At 47.9% G+C, this 21,062-nt stretch overlaps 1 protein-coding gene across 4 annotated transcripts; it reads left to right on the plus strand.

Moving 5' to 3' along the window:
* Nucleotides 1-1,326: 1,326 nt before the first annotated feature.
* On the plus strand, nt 1,327-19,746 carry LOC309514821 (uncharacterized protein). 4 transcript variants are annotated; one of them, XM_082192169.1, is made up of 4 exons: nt 1,327-1,448; nt 5,545-5,671; nt 11,952-12,084; nt 13,624-19,746. In XM_082192169.1, the coding sequence occupies exons 3-4, from the start codon at nt 11,988-11,990 to the stop codon at nt 17,367-17,369; spliced, it is 3,843 nt and encodes a 1,280-aa protein (XP_082048295.1). In that variant the 5' UTR covers nt 1,327-1,448; nt 5,545-5,671; nt 11,952-11,987; the 3' UTR covers nt 17,370-19,746. The 4 variants fall into 4 exon arrangements, with proteins under 4 accessions (XP_082048295.1, XP_082048297.1, XP_082048296.1 ...); XM_082192170.1 differs by lacking the exon at nt 1,327-1,448 and adding an exon at nt 4,675-4,691; XM_082192171.1 differs by lacking the exon at nt 5,545-5,671 and having other exon boundaries at nt 1,333-1,448.
* Nucleotides 19,747-21,062: the final 1,316 nt, after the last annotated feature.

Here is a 21,062-nt window from a genome sequence, read left to right on the forward strand (position 1 = left end):
TCTGCCAGAAGACCCCTCCCAATTTAGGACATAGTCATGACAAATGTATGATGTTTTATGGGAAACTCTGGGAAATTTATAAAAAAAAAAAGCGGAGCCATCCTTTGTTTGGAGCTTCCCTCTGCTTCTTCCATGTGGTAGTTTGAAGTCTTGTTGCAACCATAAAGATGGGGCCTCCTGTTTTGCTTCAATCTCCTGGCTGGAGTCTCTTGCCTGTGACCCCCAACCTGAACCTATGGGATCCATGGCTAGGCGATTGTGGGGTGCTCCAAGGACTCCCTTATACAGGCCCCAAATTTCACTCAGCCATATTTTTTTTACCACAAGAAGCCACTGGGGGGCCAGACTGGGGGACCTGGTTTTAAATCAACCCCTAACAGAATCCCTCGCAAGGCCTTCTCTTATCACTTCACAAGGCATCAGGCCTTGAAGAAAATGCATCGCTCACTGGGGACTCTGGGCCTCCCCTCCAACATTTCTCCCATGGAAACAGAATTTGCTTCAGGAAAGGAAAGGCTGAAACCGGACCTGCTAGGCCCCTCGGTGAAGGGGTACAGTTAGGGTTACCCCAGAAAGCCCTAAAAACTGTTTGTGAGCCTCGGAGTACGCATTTTAAAACTGCATTTTCCTCTAAGACAAAAAGCATGAGCTAAGCAGTCCTCTCTGTAACAAAAACGCTGTAACAAACCCAGAGCTGAGAACAGTAAAGCTTTTCGCTTCTCAGATCCAAGATAACCTTGTCCTGGTACATTGTCTTGCAACATACTTCCGGGAACAGAGTCAGAGAACGAAAAGCAACATTTCTATGTAAGAATCTGTGAAGGGGGAGAGGAAAAAAAGGGGTTTGAAAAAACAATAAAAGCTGCTTGTAAAATGTTTTCGGCGTGGCCTGTCTTTTGTGAACTGAATCACACAGGTGCCTCTTCCCCCCCCCCCATGGCAGAATAAAACGCTCTTTCTCTGGATTAAACCCTTGGTGTTGTTTGGCTCCTTTTGTCTCTGCTCGGGTGCAACAATTATTCCTACCCATGGATTAAAAAGGCTTCATATTTCTGGTGCATCGGGTCGGGAAAAAGCACGTTCCCCGAGATCGAGGGACAAAAAGGTCCAGGGCGTCACTGCAAGGCGAGCAGCTCGGGATCCCGGGTCAACATAGAATCCTAGAATCCTAGAGTTGGAAGAGACCCCAAGGGCCATCGAGTCCAACCCCCTGCCAAGCAGGAAACACCATCAGAGCACTCCTGACATATGGTTGTCAAGCCTCTGCTTAAAGACCTCCAAAGTAGGAGACTCCACCACACTCCTTGGCAGCAAATTCCACTGTCAAACAGTTCCAGCGCACATCCTGCCAACTTCGTGGGAGGGACTGGCCACCCGTTCCTGAGTGGACACGCGACAAGTGAGAAAGAGCAACGGCCGTGCAGAAAGAAGGTACCTCGAGGAACAAGGTAAGCTCCACAGGGTATAAAAAGGTAAAGGTAAAGGTACCCCTGCCCGAGCGGGCCAGTCTTGACAGACTCTGGGGTTTGTGCGCCCATCTCACATCTATTGGCCGGGGGCCAGCGCTGTCCGGGGACACTTCCGGGTCACGTGGCCAGCGTGACAACGCTGCTCTGGCGAGCCAGAGCCGCACACGGAACGCCGTGGGAGCAAAAAGAGAGTTTGATCAGCTCCACCAGCAGGGTAGAAGAAGTGCCACTGGTTTTGGTGTTGCCCAGAAAAGCAGCAAAAAGGGTGCTGCTGGGACCCGGTCGAAGTCTAAGCGCTGCCGGTTGTGGTTGGTTGTTGGTTCTGTGCCCAGAAGAAGCAGGGAAAAAAGGTGCTCTTGGGCCCCGGTCGAAGTCGTTGTGGTTTTGGTTTTTGGTAAAAAAGGGGATTGAGGGAGGTGCATGGGTTTTTTGTTGTTGTTTTTTCTGAATGTGCGTGTGGGGACACTCCAGTGAATGTTTTGAGTGTGTGAGACGTTGGAAGCAACGTCTGGCCTGTGACTGAGTGAAAAAAAATAACGTTAGGAGGGCTGAGTGTCCCCGTGTCCCCAGGATCCCAGAGTCATGGGAAATAAAAGCAGTAAAACAATTCTTGAGACACCACTACAGAGCTTTCTGGAAAACTGGAAAAGTGCCACGAAAGCAGAAGAGTGGGGATGTAAACTCAAAAAAAGCAGGCTCCAACATTTATGTGAAGTTGACTGGCCTTCGTATTTACCAGAATGGCCTCCTGGAGGATCCTTTGATCCAAACTTGGTCAACATTTTATGGAGTGACATTTTCAAGGCCCACACAGATCAGATTCCCTATATTTCTATCTGGAAAGCCAATGTGGATCAAAATCCCTCATGGCTTCGGAAAAATAGAATTGTGACTGCCCAAGTCAAACTGTGTTCAGTACAACTACAAGTTAAAAAGCCACCAGTTTTGCCAGTCCTAGAAGAGGAGATAATTATCCCCCACCACCACCATATGCAGCCACTGCGCCAAGACAACCAAATCTGGGAGCAAATAGGGCTGCTTCTCCGCCCAATGCCCAGACTGAGGACCCAAAGGAGAAGATTCCCCCCTCTGCCCCTCCCCAACCCCCTTGTGATGTAAGCAAGGAAGATGAAGAGAAAGGTGATGATGATGGTGATGACTTCAGACAAACTCTAGATAAAGAGATAAGATGGACTAGTAAGCAGTTTGACAGAGTGTTCCAGTATGTAGAACCGTTTAAAACAGAACTGGATGTGGCCCCCTGGGTTTTAGAAGCAGCCAGGATGAGAATTGGAGAAAAAAGCAAAAGGTTTTGAGAACAGCGTGGGACAGGGCAACAAAACATGCAGAGACACTTAAATCGAAGGCTTTGTCCAAGCCCACTGTGGTGGCCCCTCTCCGGCAAGTGTATGATCCTTTGGAACAGCCAAATGATCAGGGTGTTCGACCCCCAAGGACCTTTACCATTCAGCATGTCCCTTTTACAAGCTCCGATATTTGCAACTGGAAAAATCAAAATCCTTCTTTTGAGGAAAATCCTGCAAAAATAATTAGACTTTTTGAAGGTGTGTTCAATACCTATATGCCTACGGTTATTATTTCTGAATTGAGGAAATGAATTTGGATACTTTTTAGCGTTCTCTCTCCTCCTATATTGAGGGGCACAGTAATGCCCCCCCGTGTCCCCCGAGGGAAGACAGAGCTGGTCACGAATGGGAGAGAGGAGCCCCACACAATGCTCTGACACAGCCAGACCTCCAACAGATTTTTAAATATGTACTATGTATCTAATAATGCCAGATCATCCTGGAGTCAGAGGAAAGCCAAGGGCGGATTTGAGGATCCACCACAGCTCACAAACCTATTTAAGGGGAGATACGGGGCTTGGTTGCCCCATATTCTCCTCTCGGGAGCCAGTACAAGGGGAGAGGGGTGCAGGCAGGAAATGGGGGGCAGCCCCCATTAGAACCGCAATATCCACCTTGTGGTGGGCATCGTGCCCAAGGCCAGGTCAGCAGAGTCCAGGGTGGAGTGAATGGTGGGGGGCATCCCCCCCGGAGGGTCCCCTCTGCCCTCCCCACCATTCTTAGGGCACTGCTCTGCAGGCCAAATCCTGCCACTGTTCTTCGTAAGGCCCTGGCCAGGCGGGAGCACCCCCTCAGCCTCCTCTTCTCTCCCCTCAGCCTGGGGCCACACGACAGGCAATGCGCCCCCAGGCTCCATTTTGTGAGGCCGGCATGGTGGGGGAAACAGCCTCCCTCCGCTTGCCAGGAAAGGCCACTTTGGGGAGTGGGCTTGGGGGTTCCCGGCTCCTCTGTGGAAGCCCCTCTGGAAAAGCCTTCCCCGACAGGGCAGCCATTTTGGCGCAGCATCAATTCAGCCCCACACTTCTGGTGCGCGAAATGGCGACCGGAGCCAAGAGGGCGCTGAGGGGGGCAGGAATACGTGCCCCAAATAGGCCACGTTTTCCTCCTCCTGTTCCTTGATGACAGTGATATTAAGTCCCTTCACCCCCTTTTAGGTCGAAGAAAAAAAAAAACATCTATAAGTTGTTATAAAACTATGGACATGGGGATGCAGAAAGGGGAGGTATGGGGGAGTCTGAGAAAAGAGGTTTATGAAAAGATATTATGAAATTATGCTTGTTTGTTTGTCTTTTTATATGTTTGTTTGTTATAAAAAACTTTGTTTGTTTGTTTGTTTGTTATTGTAAAACCAATAAAAATTTTATATATATAAAAAAAAGATATTAAGTCCCTTCACCCCAGAGCTTTTCAGCTACATAAAAAGGGTTCTAGTCAGGGATTTGAGAGATTGCACTGAACGCTCAGAAGGGATATTATGAAAAGTGAATGGCAGCGTATCTCCTTCCCCATCGCTTTCCCAGACTCAAAATCGCAGGAATTAGGGAGTGGCGCTCTTGAGTTTTGTGCAAACGCTGCAGGATGGACAGAAATCGCAGAACATTGTTATTGTTAACCTAGAGGCTTCTCTCCCCCTCAGAAGCAAGAGGAGTGAATGGCCCTAAGCGGTGTGAGGAGGACTGGTTCTGAGGAGAATTTTAGACGCTTTCCCCTCAGAAACAGCTAGGATTTCCCCTCTCTTTTTCCTGAGGCCACCAGAACAGCAGGTTCAAAAGGTTTCCCTCCAGCATCGGAAGAGCCTTGGGCCAGTCAAAGAAATAAGATTTGTGAGGGGAGTTCATCACGAGGAGTTCAAAAGGTTCCTTTCCCTGGGGCAGGCGGGGGGGGGGGTTGGGGCGCAAAAGATGCTGCCGAACTGCAACTCCCACCGGGGGCCCCAGCTAGCCTGGCCAAAGGGCCGGGTGGTGGGAGTTGTAGTTCCTCAGCCTCAGGAGGGGCCAAGGGTCCCCCACGCCTGCCTGAAGGGACGGCCCCATCCCATGTATGCCGGGAGGCAAACTCCTGTCACCTCTTCCACCCCCTGAATACACAGAATTTCCTCCTTCATCTGTGAGGGGTTGGAAGGGTTCCCCCAGAGCATGGCCCCGCTGCTGCCCCCACAGTGCACAAAAATGGAAGATAATATTTATTGCTGTTGTTTGTATACCACCCTTCACCCAAACATCTCAGGGCCCTCAACTGCTTTTGCTCCAGAAAGCCTCTTCTCACCCAATCTCATATAAATTGAGGCTGGTTGTGGCTCGATGTCGAGGGAAACCTTCCTCTGCTGCCAAGAGCCCCCATGTCTGAGGCCAAGATGGAGTCCCTGCTGACAACCTCTTTCCCAAAAGCCCAGGGGGGAGAACAGATCCCCAGTGATGTCAATCCCTGCTGTATGAAGCTTCCATGGATCCATTTTGGGTCCGGATACCAGGAAAGGGAGGGTTGTGCAACTAAGGACCTTGTTTCTCATGGATCTGACTTGTGGGGAGGCCGACGGAGGGGGTTGGACTAGATGGCCCTTGGGGTCCCTTCCAACTCTGCGATGCACTGCTGAAGAGCCTTTTTGGAGTGAAATGCTGACAAGTGGAAATGGGTTCCCACTATCTCGCAACTTCCTTCTCCCCCTGAAAGTGATCCTTGTCCCCTTGCACTTTGTGACTCCCGAACAGATAAGAGGAGAAGTGGCCTCTGTGTCTGAAGCAGACTTGTGCTTTAAGAGGGGACCAACGCAAGTCGAGACAAACTCAAGCAAGAGAGCCACTTGGAGGCAAGATTCATCCATTTTCCACGTTTCTGGTAAGACGCATTTGCACATTAGAAGTTGTCACATCTTCTTTTGTTGTCAAAGAGGCTTCTTTTGCATGGCTGCTGCAAACTGTTCCAGCTGGCATATTGCAGAGGGGACTTGGGTGACGGGATCTTGCGCTGATGATGCCCTCGCCTCCTGCTCTCTGGCTCTTTGGAAAGGCCACGAATCCATCCTGACAGGGCCCAGACTTGGAGCAAATGAGTGAAGGCTGCAGCGCAAGGCTCTCCCCGGCTTTGGGGTGGGACTAGGGCAGGGGTCTGCAACCTTTAAGACAAAAAGAGCCACTTGGACCCGTTTCCGAAAAAACAACAACTGGGAGCCGCAAAAACATTGCAACATTTAAAACAAATATAACACTGCATATATTGTTTCTGGCCTTAATGCTATATATACAGGATCGTGCAGTCAGCTGTCAATCTCAAGAAAAAAGGACAAATTAATAGCTAATTAAAATATTTAATTTACAACCAGGTAACCAGGTTAATGGGACTTTTGCTCCTGAACCTCAGTGCTCAGTGTCTGCACATCAGGGCTGTAAGACGTCACCTTCATTTTCACACAGGCTTGCAAGCTGTCATCTGTGAGGCGTGATCGGTGTTTGTTTTTAATATAGTTCATGTTGGAGAAGACCTGCTCACATACATATGTGAAAGAGACCACAAGGGCCATCGAGTCCAACCCCCTGCCAAGCAGGAAACACCATCAGAGCACTCCTGAGATATGGTTGTCAAGCCTCTGCTTAAAGACCTCCAAAGGAGGAGACTCCACCACACTCCTTGGCAGCAATTCACCAAACTTTCACCAAACTTTCCCCTGCTTAAGTTTAAAAAGGGGCTTCAAGCAACTAAAAAGGGGCTTCAGGCAACTAACTCCACGTGGAATTCCACGTGACCGCGACTGCATAATCAATGCCACAAAATGCCAAAGAAAATTAACCAGGGCCCCAGTGAACCATAAATCATAATCAGTGCCTGATGTAAATAATAATTAATAATGAGGGCCCAATGTCATCCTCGTCATTATAAAAATAATCCCTCTCTTTGTGCCGCCCAGCCTCCCAAGAAAAAAACCCCACTTCAAACGGTCACAAAGCACAAATTCCACGCGACCGCAACTTGCTATGCCCAATAATCAATGCCCCAAAATGCCATAGAAAATTAATCAGGGCCCCAGTGTACCATAAATCATAAACAGTGCCTGATGTAAATAATAATTAATAATGAGGCATTCGTCATTATAAAAATACTGTATTTTTCGCCCCATGGGACGCTCCGTCCCATAGGTCACACCTAGGTTTTTTGGGGGGAAATAAAGGGAAAAAAATTTCCCTTTATTTCCCCCCCAACAGCAGGTCGGGGAAACCGAACCAGGTCGGGGAACAGCGGGATGGCGGCGCTGCGCCTCCCTGCTGTCCCCCGAGCTTGTGGGGCTGGCCGATGTCTGCCCCGCGCGAGGGGCGCTCTGCTTTAGGGCGCCCCGCCCGCCGGGCGGCAGGCTGCTATCCGCAGCGTCGGGAGCCTTGCCGGGAAGTCCGGCAAGGCTCCCCACGCTGCGGATGTCTGCCTGGCGAGGGGGGCGCTCTGCTTTAGGGCGCCCCCCCTGCCGGGCGGCAGGCTGCTATCCGCAGCGTCGGGAGCCTTGCCGGGAAGTCCGGCAAGGCTCCCCACGCTGCGGATGTCTGCCTGGCGAGGGGGGCGCTCTGCTTTAGGGCGCCCCCCCTGCCGGGCGGCAGGCTGCTATCCGCAGCGTCGGGAGCCTTGCCGGGAAGTCCGGCAAGGCTCCCCACACTGCGGATGTCTGCCTGGCGAGGGGGGCGCTCTGCTTTAGGGCGCCCCCCCTGCCGGGCGGCAGGCTGCTATCCGCAGCGTGGGGAGCCTTGCCGGGAAGTCCGGCAAGGCTCCCCACGCTGCGGATGTCTGCCTGGCGAGGGGGGCGCTCTGGCCGGGCGGCAGGCTGCTCACCTCCGCCCCTCGCCTCCTCCCCTCGCCTCCTCCCCTCGCCACCGCCCCGGAGCCGCAGCAAAGGCTTTAAAGAGCCGCATGCGGCTCTGGAGCCGCAGGTTGCCGACCCCCGGACTAGGGGGACCCCTGGCCTGACTCGGGATATGGCACCTTCCTAAGATGCTGAGCTCCTCTGCTGCTGCCAGTTGCATCCTTGCAGGAGGGAGGGGGCTGGCGGCTGTGGACCATCTGGACTATTGCATCCTGGACATTTCTGTGTGTTCCCTTGGTTTGTTTTACCAGTCTCCATCAATTAATGAGAAAAGTACTTCAGTCATTGATGGCATCCCCCACTGTTTATTCTTCTCTGCTCTCTGCCCCTTTCTCCTATTTTAAGAGTGCAACATGTGTGAGATTGCTCTTAATCCTCGCAATTTGGGGGAGACCTGCATCAGATCTCTTTCTCTCCCTCTCTGCCCTACCTTTCCTTTGGCCTCATCCTGGGGGAAAGCTGGGGGTGTCAAGAGAAACTGAGGGATCTTCAAAGGGTTGGCACCCTGCCCACTTTCTGCAAGCACAATCAGAGCATAGGTGGAACTCAGCTCCAACTCCACTTCTGCTATCTCACACCTTTGGCTTTTCCCACTCTGTATAGGAGGAATCTTCCCTCCTTGCAAAGTCATTGAATGAAAGGTCTGCTGCCCAGGAAGAGAGGCTGAGAGCAGGTGGCAAATTGCAGAACCCATTTCCTTGGCAGATCTCTTGTGCTGCTGAAATGTGTAATGCCTTGAACTCTGTTTAACCGAGGTGTGGTGGGGTGAACAGCTGGGTGCTGGAGGCACCTAATGCCCCATCAGGTGTGGTCCTGGTCTCCTTGAATGTGGGGTAAGGATACTACTCTGAAGGAAGCCCTCCTTTGATATCTAAATTTCTACAAAAAGGGAAAGAAATAGGTGCAAACATGAGCAGCTTTGTCTTGTAAGCTTGGCCCTGCTCTTCTCCCTTTTGGCAGCTTGGAGATTATTCCAGCCACACTCTCCTACCAAATCTGCAACTGTTTCCACCAACACATTAATAGTCTGGCCAGTAATCTGGCTGCTGCATTTTGGACTGGTTGATTTTTCCAAGTGGGGCTGGATCTGGTGCGCAGAGTGAAGGGAGTTCAGACTGGGCTCTGCCAAGTAAAGTGAAAGCAAAAGAGGCGAAGGCACAGGGAACTCAAGTTCACAGCTGGTCAAGGCCAGTTGTAAGGAAGGTTTCTCCCCAGCCAGAGCCTTTCCCAGAAAGGGAGAGATTTCCTTTCACCAGTGGAAATACAACCCACACTACAACTGGTTTGGGTTTTCTGGTCAGCGGTGTATGTGTGTATGTTGGAGAAAAGAATAATTTCATTTTGATTATTCCATTTACTTTTTGGTTTATGGCCTAGCTAAATTGAAAAGGTCTCTACCTGCCTTTTACAGTACAGAACTAGCTGCTTTTAGGGACTGCATGTAGTGAATGTCCGTTCCAGAACACGAAAAAGAATAAATTGTTATGGGCTCTATGGTGGTCACCGTATGCCTGAAAAGAGAATCGGCTAGACAGGGCAATTGGGATTAATCTTGAATTGTTTTGCAGACAGATGGGAAAGGGCATTGGGAGACATTTAATGAACAGGAAACCTAGTCAAAGTCTTAATAAAGAAAGAGACTGGAAGTGGTTAAATGTAAATGGATGCTTTAGCTGAGATTCCTGCATTGCAGGGGGATGGACTAGATTACTCTAGGGGGTCCCTTCCAACACACCTGGAGTACTTTGTAAGGTTCAGGGCGCCACAGTTTAAGAAAGATACTGACAAGCTGGAACGTGTGCTGGGGCAGGAGACCAAGATGATGAAGGGTCAGGAAACCAAGCTTTTGGGGGAAGTGGTTGAGGGAGTTGGGTGTGGTTAGCCTGGAGAAGAGAAGACTGAGACATGATATGAGAGCCATCTTGAAATACCTGAAGGGATGACACAGGGAAGATGGAACAGGCTCTTTGCTGCTGGTCCAGGGGGCAGGACCTGAACCAATGGATTCAAATGTCAAGAAATGACTTTCCAGCTGAGCATTAGGAAGAACCTGCTGACGGAAGGAGCTGTTCGACTGTGGGACACACTCCCTTGTTGTTAGGTGGTGGTCTCTCCTTCCTTGGAGGTTTTCAAGCAGAGGTTGGATGGCCATCTGACCTGGATGCTTTAGTTGAGATTCCGTCAGGGATTCTTCACCTGTGGGTTGCAGGGGGTTGGACTAGATGACCTTTGGGTGTGCCTTCCAAATCTACAGTTCTGTGTTCCTCTACAAAAGATTTTCTTTTTATAAATGTATTTTTATTAAAGATTTTCTTTATTTACAAAGGTAGGTGCAATGTCTCTCTCTCATATTTTTTCCCCATGTAACATTTTCCTTTTTACAAATTGGTTTCATTTGTTGAGAGATTAGGAAGACTAGGGGGAAAGAGGCTGAGGGGGGAAAGGGGAATGGGGGTGGGGTGGTGATGTTTCTATTTTATATAATATATGTGGGGTTTTGTGTCAGCGTTGCTTGTGCAGGTTCTCTGCTATTCACTTGTGTTTCTTTGGTGGTGAGAGAGGTTGGGGTTGGCCTAGGGTGTGGCTGTTCATTTGTGGTTGGCTGTGGTGATCTTTGTTTTCACGTGTGAGTGGGGTGGGCGGGTGTTTTGGATCAGGTTAGCCATATTGATTTGTATGCTGTTGGTAGATTTTTGTCATTGTCTTGTTGGGCTGTGTATGTGATAAAGGGGAGCCATACCGGGGTGAAGGCGTCTTCGTCTATTTGTCCCCCTGTCAGTTTCAGTTTATTGGCAATTTTTTCTAGTAGGGCTGTTTCCCATACTATTTGGTACCATTGGTCCATGCTTACTCCTGACAGGTCTCTCCAGTGTCTGGTTATGGTGTTTCTGGCTGCTGAGAGTAGGTCCGTTATGAGTTCTTTGTGGTGTAAATGGGCATTCTTGTCTTGGAAGCTGTTTAGTAGGGCCAATTCTGGGGTGATTTCTAATACTTGCTTGGTTATTTTACATATTTATGGTATGGCTGTTGTCCAGAATAGTTGGATTTTGGGACACTCCAACCACATGTGGAGATATGTGCCTGTGGAGGTGACCCTCTCCAGCATTTTGGTGAGGTTCCTAGGCGTATTAGTGCTAGTTTCCTTGGTGTTAGGTACCACCTGCAGGTGATTTTCAGATTGAATTATTTTTTCTTTTCTTTTTGGATATGGATTTTAAGGGGGGTTTAGACCACATTATGGTCCATTGAGTGGGGTTAATCTCATAGCCTATGTCATTCTCCCATTGTTTTTTGATTGTACCTAGCGAGTTTGTGAGATTTTGGAGTAGTATTTTGTATATTGCAGATACCATCCCTTTACCGTGTTATTTGACTCCCATTGTGCCATGAACTTCTTGGTGCAGCACAAGGAGTAATATAAGAGAGCAGCAACTTCCATTTCCACTTGTATTCATCACGACAGCGCTGCTTCCACTGCAGTTTATTTCTGCCAAATACTATTTGTGTATCTCGCTGTTATTTATGGCAGGATCATTCATGATTCCTGCCATAATTATTGTTGTTATGTGATGTGGCTGGCTGCATGTATGAGTTCCCCACTTTGATAGCCTCCTTGAATACTGTGCCGGATAGTTGGGGTTTAAAACTGGTGGTGGTAGAATATTTCTCTAACATCCGAAATGTTAACAGCAGGCACAATTCTCAGCCAAATGGAAATTCGGTGTAGGAAGCACCCAGTGGTTGTTCCTGGAAAATATTGATCTTCCCTTCCAGCTCCTGTGACCCCTTGTGCCCCCCCCCCCAAACCCTTTCCAGAGGGCCCGGATAGTGTAGTGTCTGCCATACAGGGCTGCAGTGGGATTCCCCTGACTTTGGGTCTAGGAATCCTGTCCAAGCAGAGCCCCCATTGGTACATGATCCCTTTTCCCAGTTTCAGGGTGATTTCCCCTCCCACTGCAATTCTGTGTGACACAGTCCCCTTTGTTCAGGGTGCAGGGATCACAGGATAGAGTTTTCAGCTGCTACAGGGGGCTGTGGATGGGAGGGAAGCAAGAAAATGATCAGTTGCACAAGCTGCCTTGTATATGTGCAACTACTACATACAAATGTCTAATTCCCCCATGTGACATTCCCTCCCCCCTTCCTTTTTGGGGGGGCCTTGATGGCATGTTAGCATCCCTCTTTGGATGGTAGTGCCAATCTTCCTCTTTTCCCCACACACTTTGCGTGCCAAATAATCTTTCCAGAGTCCTTCACATCTCTTGTTTCTTGCAGGGAGGTGAAGGCAGGAGAGCAACCTGGACCAGAGCCATGGACAGATCAGACGACACGGTTGAAATACCAGCCCTGGGCCGCCCATTCCAGCTGGGGATGCTGTACGACTGTCGTAAAGATGCCCTCATCCCAGGTAGAGCTGGTGCAAGGAAGAGCTTATACTGAAAAGGGAAACATTATTCATATCAAGATTAATAGTCAGCCCAAACAGTGCAGTTTCAGTGCTAAACGTGCTCCTCAAATTCATTTTCAACATCCATTACAATCTGCTTCCACTTCTTTTGTCAATGTTTGTGTTGCTTTATGTACTCTTCATTTGGACAAGACTTCCACTTATTAAAAAGAAGTCTTCTTGCCCGTGATAGCGTCTATGCTCCTTAACCTTGCTCCAATCATCATCATCTATCAATAAAGATTCAGCAGGTGTGTTCTGGTTCAATTTTTTAAAGCTTGCTAAAAACCTTTCTAGTCCACCAGGCTTATGCAGGCGATTAAGAATACATCTTTCCACAATTATTACTGTAGGTAAAAAAACAGGACATTTTTTCAGCCAGAACCTCCCAGAACTCAGTTCCGGCACCTCTCAGGTGGTCACCATTGCATTATAAGAGAACGAGGGAAGCATTCATGAAGAGTTCTGGCATCTTTTTTTCTTGAAAAATACCACATTAAACATAAAAAAACTTCCCTATACAGGGCTGCCTTCAGATTTCTTCTATAGATTGTCTAGTTACTTTTCTCCTTGGCTCAGGGGTCACATAACTCCATACCCTCCAACATTTCTCTGATGAAAATAGGGATCTCCTAAGCCTAAGGGACAGCGGAACATTCCAGGATTAAATCGTAAACCAGGGTGGCGTCTATAAATCCGAGACTGTCCCTGGAAAATAGGGACACCTGGAGGGACTGTAATCCATTGTTGTGTTTTTGTACCAATAATTTAACAACTTTCACCACTGTAACTAAGCCAAGTTTTACTCCCTGCGTTGTCTGACTGCTGTGCGGAAAATGACATGAATCTGACCTTTGGAGAGTTTTTAAGTAAACCATTACGAACTTACCAAACATGTGGTCTTTTTCTATGCTGGGGGGGGGGGACTATTTTGGAAGGAACTCACAAGCACATATTTTAAAGGTCTGACAGCCTAAATTTTCACACTTTGCTTTGCTGCATATTTTGTGATTTTAAATCTGCTGATGTTCTCTCACCAAAGTGTTTTGCCCCAACTAGGATCTTGGCCCCCAGGGAATTCTCCTCATGTATACCCATTTTTTCCGTGCCAGTCAACAACTAGCACCAGCTCTCTAGGGCCTCAAGCAGGAGATGTTCACAGCCCTAAAAGGTGGTGACTGAATCTTATCCCTGCTGCTGAGCCAGTGCCCACCCCCTTTCTGAGGCCTGTACAACAGAAGCTCATGAAATGTTCACATTTGTTCCACTATCATATCTGGTCAAATATTTTCTCTGCCTTTTGCAAAGTTTTACAAAACTGCACAAACCTCTTTCTTTGTGGATGACAGTGGGACAAAATTCATGAGTGCAGACATTGTGGACAGTGATAGCTCTATTTTAACTCCTTGTTTCTCTGTACACCCTTAGGCATTAGGCTAATTGTGTTCTACATTTGTATGAGCATACTCAAGCCTTGCATATTTCTCTGCTTTATCCCAGGAATCACCCTTTGGGACCAGGCCTCACTTCAGAAGGACTTGTGTATCAAACCTCAACCCAAGGCTGAATATGAAATCATTGCATCTGACTCCATCGATGATAAGGCCTCTGCCCTCAATGTCTCAGCATCGCTCAAGGCCAGTTTTTTGGGGGGGTTGGTTGAAGTGGGTGGATCAGGCAAATTCCTTCAAGACACCAAGAAGTCCACGAAACAGGCCAGAGTCACTCTGCAGTACAAAACTACCACCAAGTATTCACAGCTGACCATGAGCCATTTGGGAATTCAAAATGTCACTTATCCAGCTGTTTTTGAGCATGGCACAGCCACCCATGTTGTCACTGCCATCTTGTATGGAGCCCAGGCTTTCTTTGTGTTTGACCGAAATGTCTCTTCTTCCGAGTCTGTGCAAAATATACAAGGAAGCCTCCACGCTGCGATCAACTTGATTGCAGTCTCTATCAAAGGGGAAGCATCTGTTGAGATGGAGGAGAAGGAGAAAGCCCAAACAGAGAATTTCAGCTGCAAGTTCTATGGGGATTTTTCTTTGGAAAGTAATCCGGTGACTTTTCAAGATGCCATGAAAGTCTACAGCGATCTGCCCCAAAAGCTCGGGGAGGATGGAGAGAAGGCTGTGCCTGTCAGAGTTTGGCTGTACCCACTGACCAAGCTAGATTCCAGAGCAGCTAAGATGGTGCGTGAGATCAGCTTAACACTGATCTTTGATGCTCAAACTGTCTTGGAGAATCTGAATGAAATCAACATGCGATGCAATGATCTGGCTATGAATCCTGCTGCTGAAAACTTCCCAGAATTAAAGATGAAAATTAAGAGATTCAAGGATCTGTGCAAGCAGCACAGGCAGACTTTCCAGAAACACCTGGCAGGAATCCTGCCTTTGATCCGGGGAGGGGGGAAAGAGGAAAGTGTTCTGGTGGACATTTTAATGTCCATTAACCAGTCTCCCTTCAACAGCCAAAGACTCAGTGAGTTTTTGGATGCCAAGGAACGAGAGTTTAATTTGGTGAATTCTTACCTTAGAATCCTAAGTGAAATGGAAGTAATCTCTTCCCAGAACAAACTGGAAGAAATCGTGCTAAACCCTGTGAATGAGTTTGTTGTCTCATTTACCTTCACTTCTTTACATGATGAGGAACCATTTTTAGCCACCTTACAAGACTGGCTTCAGAAAGATTTTTTTCAGGAAACAGCAAATTCCACCAGTGGCCAATTGACACCCAAGAACAGTAAAGCCTGGTTTGAGCACCAAGAGAGAAATCAGAATGCTCGTAAAGCTGCCAAATCCATTAGAGATTTTGCCCGGGTCAATAAATCAAATGAGAATACCCAGTTCCTTGTGGCTTCTGTCCCAGATCAGAACAACCCAGGTGCTTCCATTTACCTCTATGAAGATGGGGAGATGGTCAACAGCAACTTTGAGCTGCCCTCAAAACCTTACCCTCCACTGATTGGCCAAATTGGACATGAGCATGTGCAGCTGACATTTCAACCCGCAAAATATGGGAGGGCTTCAATCTCTAGCTATCAAGTAGAGTACAAGATTGCAGGAGAAGAAAATTGGAAGATTGTGAATACTGACGACAGTCAGGAGACATTCCAAGTGAGAGGGCTGAGCGCAAACACAGAATACCAGTTTCGATACACCGCTAGGAGCAAGCCAGGACTTAGTGAGACCAGCGACGTGAGTAAATCTGTACAGACACGTCCTACCAGCCCTCCTGGGGAACTGAGAGTGATAATCGCAGAGTCTTCCAAAATCAGTATAGCCTGGGAGAGCCCAAAGATCATTGGCCAGGGAGCTGTTATAAAGGAATACAAAGTGGACTACAGTGAAGAGGCTGGAGAAGCAAAAAGCAAGGACAAAGATGAATGGGCTGAAAAAAGAACAGGGAAGAAAACAGAGTTCTGTGAGATTGATGGTCTGAAGCCCCAGACACCCTACAGATTCAGAGTCTCAGCCATGTGTGCCGGTGGGGCTGAGAGTGGGCCCAGCAAAGAGATTGAGGTTTCCACATCATTGGAAGGAGACGAGAAGAGAATAGCTTATAAATACCTCCAAGACAGCACCCACGTGGAGGACGGGCCACCAGCAGTGTATGCTCTGCCACTGGAGTCCATACAGGATGTCTCTGGATCCTGTCTAACATACCAGCTAGGGAAAGAGAACATTCAGGTCCCCAACAAAGTGATTATGGTGATGGGAGCAACAGGGTCAGGGAAAACCACTCTCATCAATGGAATGATCAACTACATCCTGGGCGTGCAATGGGGAGATAAATTCCGATTCAAACTTATTCATGAAAATACCAACAGAAGCCAAGCTCAAAGCCAAACATCAGAAGTGACCGCCTACGTTGTCCACCACCACAAGGGTTTCCAAGTCCCCTATTCCCTCACCATTATTGACACTCCAGGATTTGGAGACACAAGAGGAATAGAGCATGACAAGTTGATAACAAAGCAGATCCGGGAGTTTTTCTCCTCCCCAGGGGGCACTGATCATATAGACGCCATCTGTATTGTTGTCCAGGCTTCTTTTGCTCGTTTAACTCATGCCCAGAAATACGTCTTTGACTCTGTGCTCTCCATCTTTGGCAAAGATATAAAGGACAACATCCAAGTCCTGGTCACATTTGCAGATGGACAGACCCCTCCTGTTCTCGAGGCCATTAAGGAAGCCAATGTACCATGCGCCAAGGATGCCAAGGGCACCCCTGTGCACTTCAAATTCAACAATTCAGCACTGTTTGCCAACAATCCTGTGGAGCCTGGAGGCAACTTCAATTTTGATGAAATGTTTTGGAAAATGGGCACCATGAGCATGAAGACCTTCTTTGATTCATCCCACACGCTAGAAACGAAGAGCTTAACATTGACAAAGGAAGTGCTCAGGGAGCGAAAAGAGCTTGAAGCTGCTATTGAAGGGTTGCAGCCCCAAATCAAAGCTGGACTGGCCAAGCTGGAAGAACTGAGGAAGACACAGGAAGCCCTCGACAAGCATAAGGTTGACATGGCGGCAAACAGAAACTTTACATATGAGGTAGAAGTAACTGTACCAGTGAAGACGGATATATCTGGCACGGGAGAATACATAACTAATTGCATGAATTGTCACTTCACTTGTCACTATCCTTGTGGAATTCCTAGAGATGAAGATAAGCGTGGTTGTGCAGCTATCAATAGCAGCACAGGAAGATGCACAGCCTGTCCAGGCCAGTGTGTGTGGAATGTGCACTACAATCAGAAATACAAATTTGAATATATAACAAGAAAAGAGAGCAGGACCTATGAAGAACTGAAGCAAAAGTATGAATGTGCCTCTGGTGAGCTGATGACCACAGAGAAATTGCTTGAAAAGCTTAATGAGGAATATGAAGTAGTGAAACACATCTTAGAAGAGCTCATCAAGAAATCATCTCAAAGCCTCCAGCGCCTTCAGGCGATTGCACTGAAGCCCAATCCACTCTCTACGCCAGAGTACATTGATCTGCTCATCATGTCCGAAGAACAGGAGCTGAAGCCTGGATATCAGGAGCGAATCCGGTCCCTGAAGGAAGTGAGGAAAGTAGCTGAGTTAATACAGAAAATTGCCAACAAGGAGCCTCTGCTGCCTGGAGAGCAGAAGCTGTATGTTCAAATCGAAGAAAAAAAGTCCTCTCTAGGAGGCAAACTTAGGAAATGGGGGGGAGTTGTTGTAAACTGGTTTAAACAAGGGGATCATATATAGCTTTTCAGGCACCCTTTGTTTGCTTTTGGCTATCAGCAGAGAGCTCAGGTTCTGTGAGTGTAATTCAGACCAGAGTCTCTTGCTCTCTGTGCATACTTGGGTGAAGGTGGCTATGGAAACATTTGTACCTGTCGTGAGGTGAGCTTATCCACTTCTTCATTTGCCCGGCCAGTTTCGCTCGGGGAAACCTTTAGTGCTGAATCAGAACTAACAGCAATTGGGTTTTCCGTGGAATGCCATTTGTTTTGATTTAGCGCTAAAGAGCAGGCTGGGGGTAAGCAGTGGGGCAAAGACAAAATTGCTTGGAGCTGTGCCTGGAAAGTGTGAGACGAGAGGAAAACTGCTCAGAACCATGCTTCCCAGGCACGGAACAGACAGAAGTATGAACGAGCCCGTTGTTGCTGCAGACAAAATGCTTCCCAGTCATTGTTCCTACCACCTTATTGTCTAACTGGTGCTGGGTGAAATGCTGTTCTCTCCAGGGATTTCAATTATCTCCAATGACTGCCAATAATAATAATAATAGGGAAAGTGAATGGGGCCTCATATGGAAGTGCTGCTTCTAACCACCCAGCATAAGAACGTGTCCATGAATGTGCCTGGAACGTGATTGGAAACTTGGGGTGTTGCAGGAATGCTCTTGACAGGAGCTGATTATGGCCCCTTTGTCCTAGCAAGCTTTTGACCTGCCTGATTGATCTCTCTCCCATTCTGAGGCATTGCTTATTCTGTATTCTTCCTTGTCCATAGAATCTTAGAATTGGAGAGTTGGAAGAGACCCTGAGGGTCATCTAGTCCAACGCCTGCAATGCAGGAACTCTCCTTCATTGAAGGTTTTTAAGCAGAGGTTGGGTGGCCATCTGTCATGGATAAGTATCCATGACAGATGGCCACCCAACCTCTGCTTAAAAACCTTCAATGAAGGAGAGTCCACAACCTTCAGAGACAGTCTCTTCCACAATCAAACTACTCTTACCATCGGAAAGTTCTTCCTAATATTTAGTCAAATCTCCTTTCTGGTAACTTGAATCCATGGGTCTGGTTCCTACCCTCTGGAGCCCCTCAGATATGAAGATGTTTCTCATGTCTCCTCTTAGTCTCCTCTTCTCCAGGTTAAACATACCCAGCTCCCTCAACCGTTCCTCATAAGGCTGGGTTTCCAGAGTATATTTTCAACTGGCAACTGATTGGAATCTCTCTGTGTGTGATTACTTGTAATATTTTTTCTTTCATTTTCTTATTGCTAGCCATCTAGATGTCTTTTTGAAGATCCAGTAGGATATAATTTCTTTTTGAAAACACCCCTTAGCATTTAACCCTGGATATATCTGTATTTTGGGGGAGAATATTCTATTGCTCTTTGTACCAGCAGTGCCAAGAGGCTCCCTGCCAAGGAATTCCTGGAGCTGAATCAGAAATCCAGTCTGAAGGATCCATGCCTAGAAGCCATATTCACCAGAAGGCGACTAGGGCATGACCAGATCACCTCTGCTGGCTGACAAGAAGATGAGACCAGATCCCACCTCTTTCCCTGCACTAGGAGACTGCTGAGAAACTTGACTGTGTCTTGTGCACTTTGCATTTTGAACGCTGCACGCTGTAACCATAATTGCCCACTGATTTCTCCCATGTTTGGGGAGTCATGTTTTACTGCTCCTTGCCTGCTTCCTGCAGCCTCTAAATAAAAGCTACTCTGTTCTTTAAGAAGGGTCTCATCACTGTCTCCTGAGCAGGGCCTGTGCAAGACATTTTGCTACCTGAGGCGAATTACAAGATGGCATCCGTTCCTCATACAGAAGTTGGACCAGCAGTTGGACCTTAACCCACCCTGACTGCTGAGAGAGTGTCTCCACCACACCTGAGGCAGCACGATATATTTTAGTAGGGCCAGGAGGACATGCTGGGTAGCAGAGCTGTGCAACCCATTCAGTTGAAGCCCAAATCCTTTCCCCAGTTTTTTATAATTAAGGTTTTATTCAGACTTTTCATATTACATTTCATTGAAAAGCAAACTGATCTAAAGAAGAAGAGATAGAGAGGTGCAAAGTCCTCTTTGACAGGTAGATCTTAACTCTTAACCCGCACAGAAGGGGGTGGAGCCTCCCAACTCTCACCTGGGAGCTTCTCTTTCTTCTCCCAGCTTCCCACCTTGGAAGATCCTTACTTCCCTGCCTCTCACATAGGGTCCTTCACCACCCAGCCATCAGCCCACATCCTGAGCCAGTTCAGAGGGATCTGGGCTTGGGTCAAGTTGGGTCGAGACAGCCCCAGATCAGGTCGGGCCACTCACTGCAATCCAGAACTGTCAGGTGTCCAAACTGGGCAACTTCCAGCAAATATTAAAAACATAATAAAACATTAAACATTTAAAAAACAACCTTCCCTATACAGGATTGCCCTCAGATGGCTCGGGGGTCAGGTAACTCCATACCCTCCAACATTTCTCCAATGAAAATAGGGACGTCCTAAGGAAAAGTGAGACATTCTGGGATCAAATCAGAAACTGGGATGGCTTCTCTAAATCAGGGATGTCCCTGGAAAATAAGGACACTTGGAGGGTCTGATTTCCAAGCAAGCAAGTCATAAATTTCATAAATTACACATCTTGTTCCCATATCGGCCTGCAGTACAAGAAAGGAACACGCCCATTATTTTAATGCGTGTCAGTCACAGAAACAGCACATCATTTTACTTAACAATATCTATTTTAACAAAAGTGGCTGCAGGTTAGCAAAGCCAAAAAGGAGGAAGCTGTGGTCCATATGAGTAATCAATCTGTGGTATGTTTTGAAATTACAGTATATTATTAAATAAGACAGAAAGCAGAAGGGATTGTACAAAGAGAGAGAGAGAGAGAGAGAGAGCAAGCTTGTTCTCTGAATCCTTATCTAGCTAACAGCAGAAATATTAGCAGATTTGGGTGGGTAGCAGGAACCCCCAGGTTTGAAGAAGCACAACATGTACACACCCTGCCACCTTTCAGGGAAAAATATTTCCTGGGGGAGACTAACCAGCCCAAAGCCCAGCGGCCCAGGAAGGCTGAGTCGCTGCTGGGGAAGAAATGGAAAAGTGGGTGGGAAGAGGAATGGAATGGAGTGTCCTGGGAAAGGATGCCGAGGGGGAAGATCTCAGATGGGCTTCTAAGAGAGTTCAGCTGAACGGGGACACATGGGGTTTGCAACTCATCTCCTCTACTGAGTCTTAAAACTTTTGCGTTCAGGTGGCCTTTGACCAGCTACGATTGGCCCAACAGCCATTCCTGGACCAGGGAAGCCTTGCCCCGGTGGTTCATGCACTGAGTACTTCAGGACTGAGTTACTGCCATGCGCTCTATGTGGAGCTTCCCCCGTGTCTGATCCAGAAGCTGTAGTGAGTGCGCGATGCTGCAGCACAATTGCGGCCACAGGGAGACCTTGTCTGCATAGGAGGCCTGGGCTCAGAGGTCTGGTTACCCGTTTGAGTTCAAGCCATTAATCTGAGCCCATGGGGAGGGGTCTCTTTCTCCTCCTCTGGGCAGCCTGTCCATCTTTGAGAGTTAATATAGGAAGGATATGATAGGAAGTGATGTTTCCACCATAAGCAGAAGGAAGAGAGCTGCTGTCCCCCCTCGCAGGGGTGGCTGTGGACTTGCTCAAGAAAACTGCCCGCCTCGGGGGCAAGGGAGGATGAGTTTGGAGCCCCTCCCTCCTGGGA

Source organism: Podarcis vaucheri, assembly GCF_965113315.1.
Source record: "Podarcis vaucheri genome assembly, chromosome: 12".
Taxonomy (NCBI): Eukaryota; Metazoa; Chordata; class Lepidosauria; order Squamata; family Lacertidae; genus Podarcis; species Podarcis vaucheri.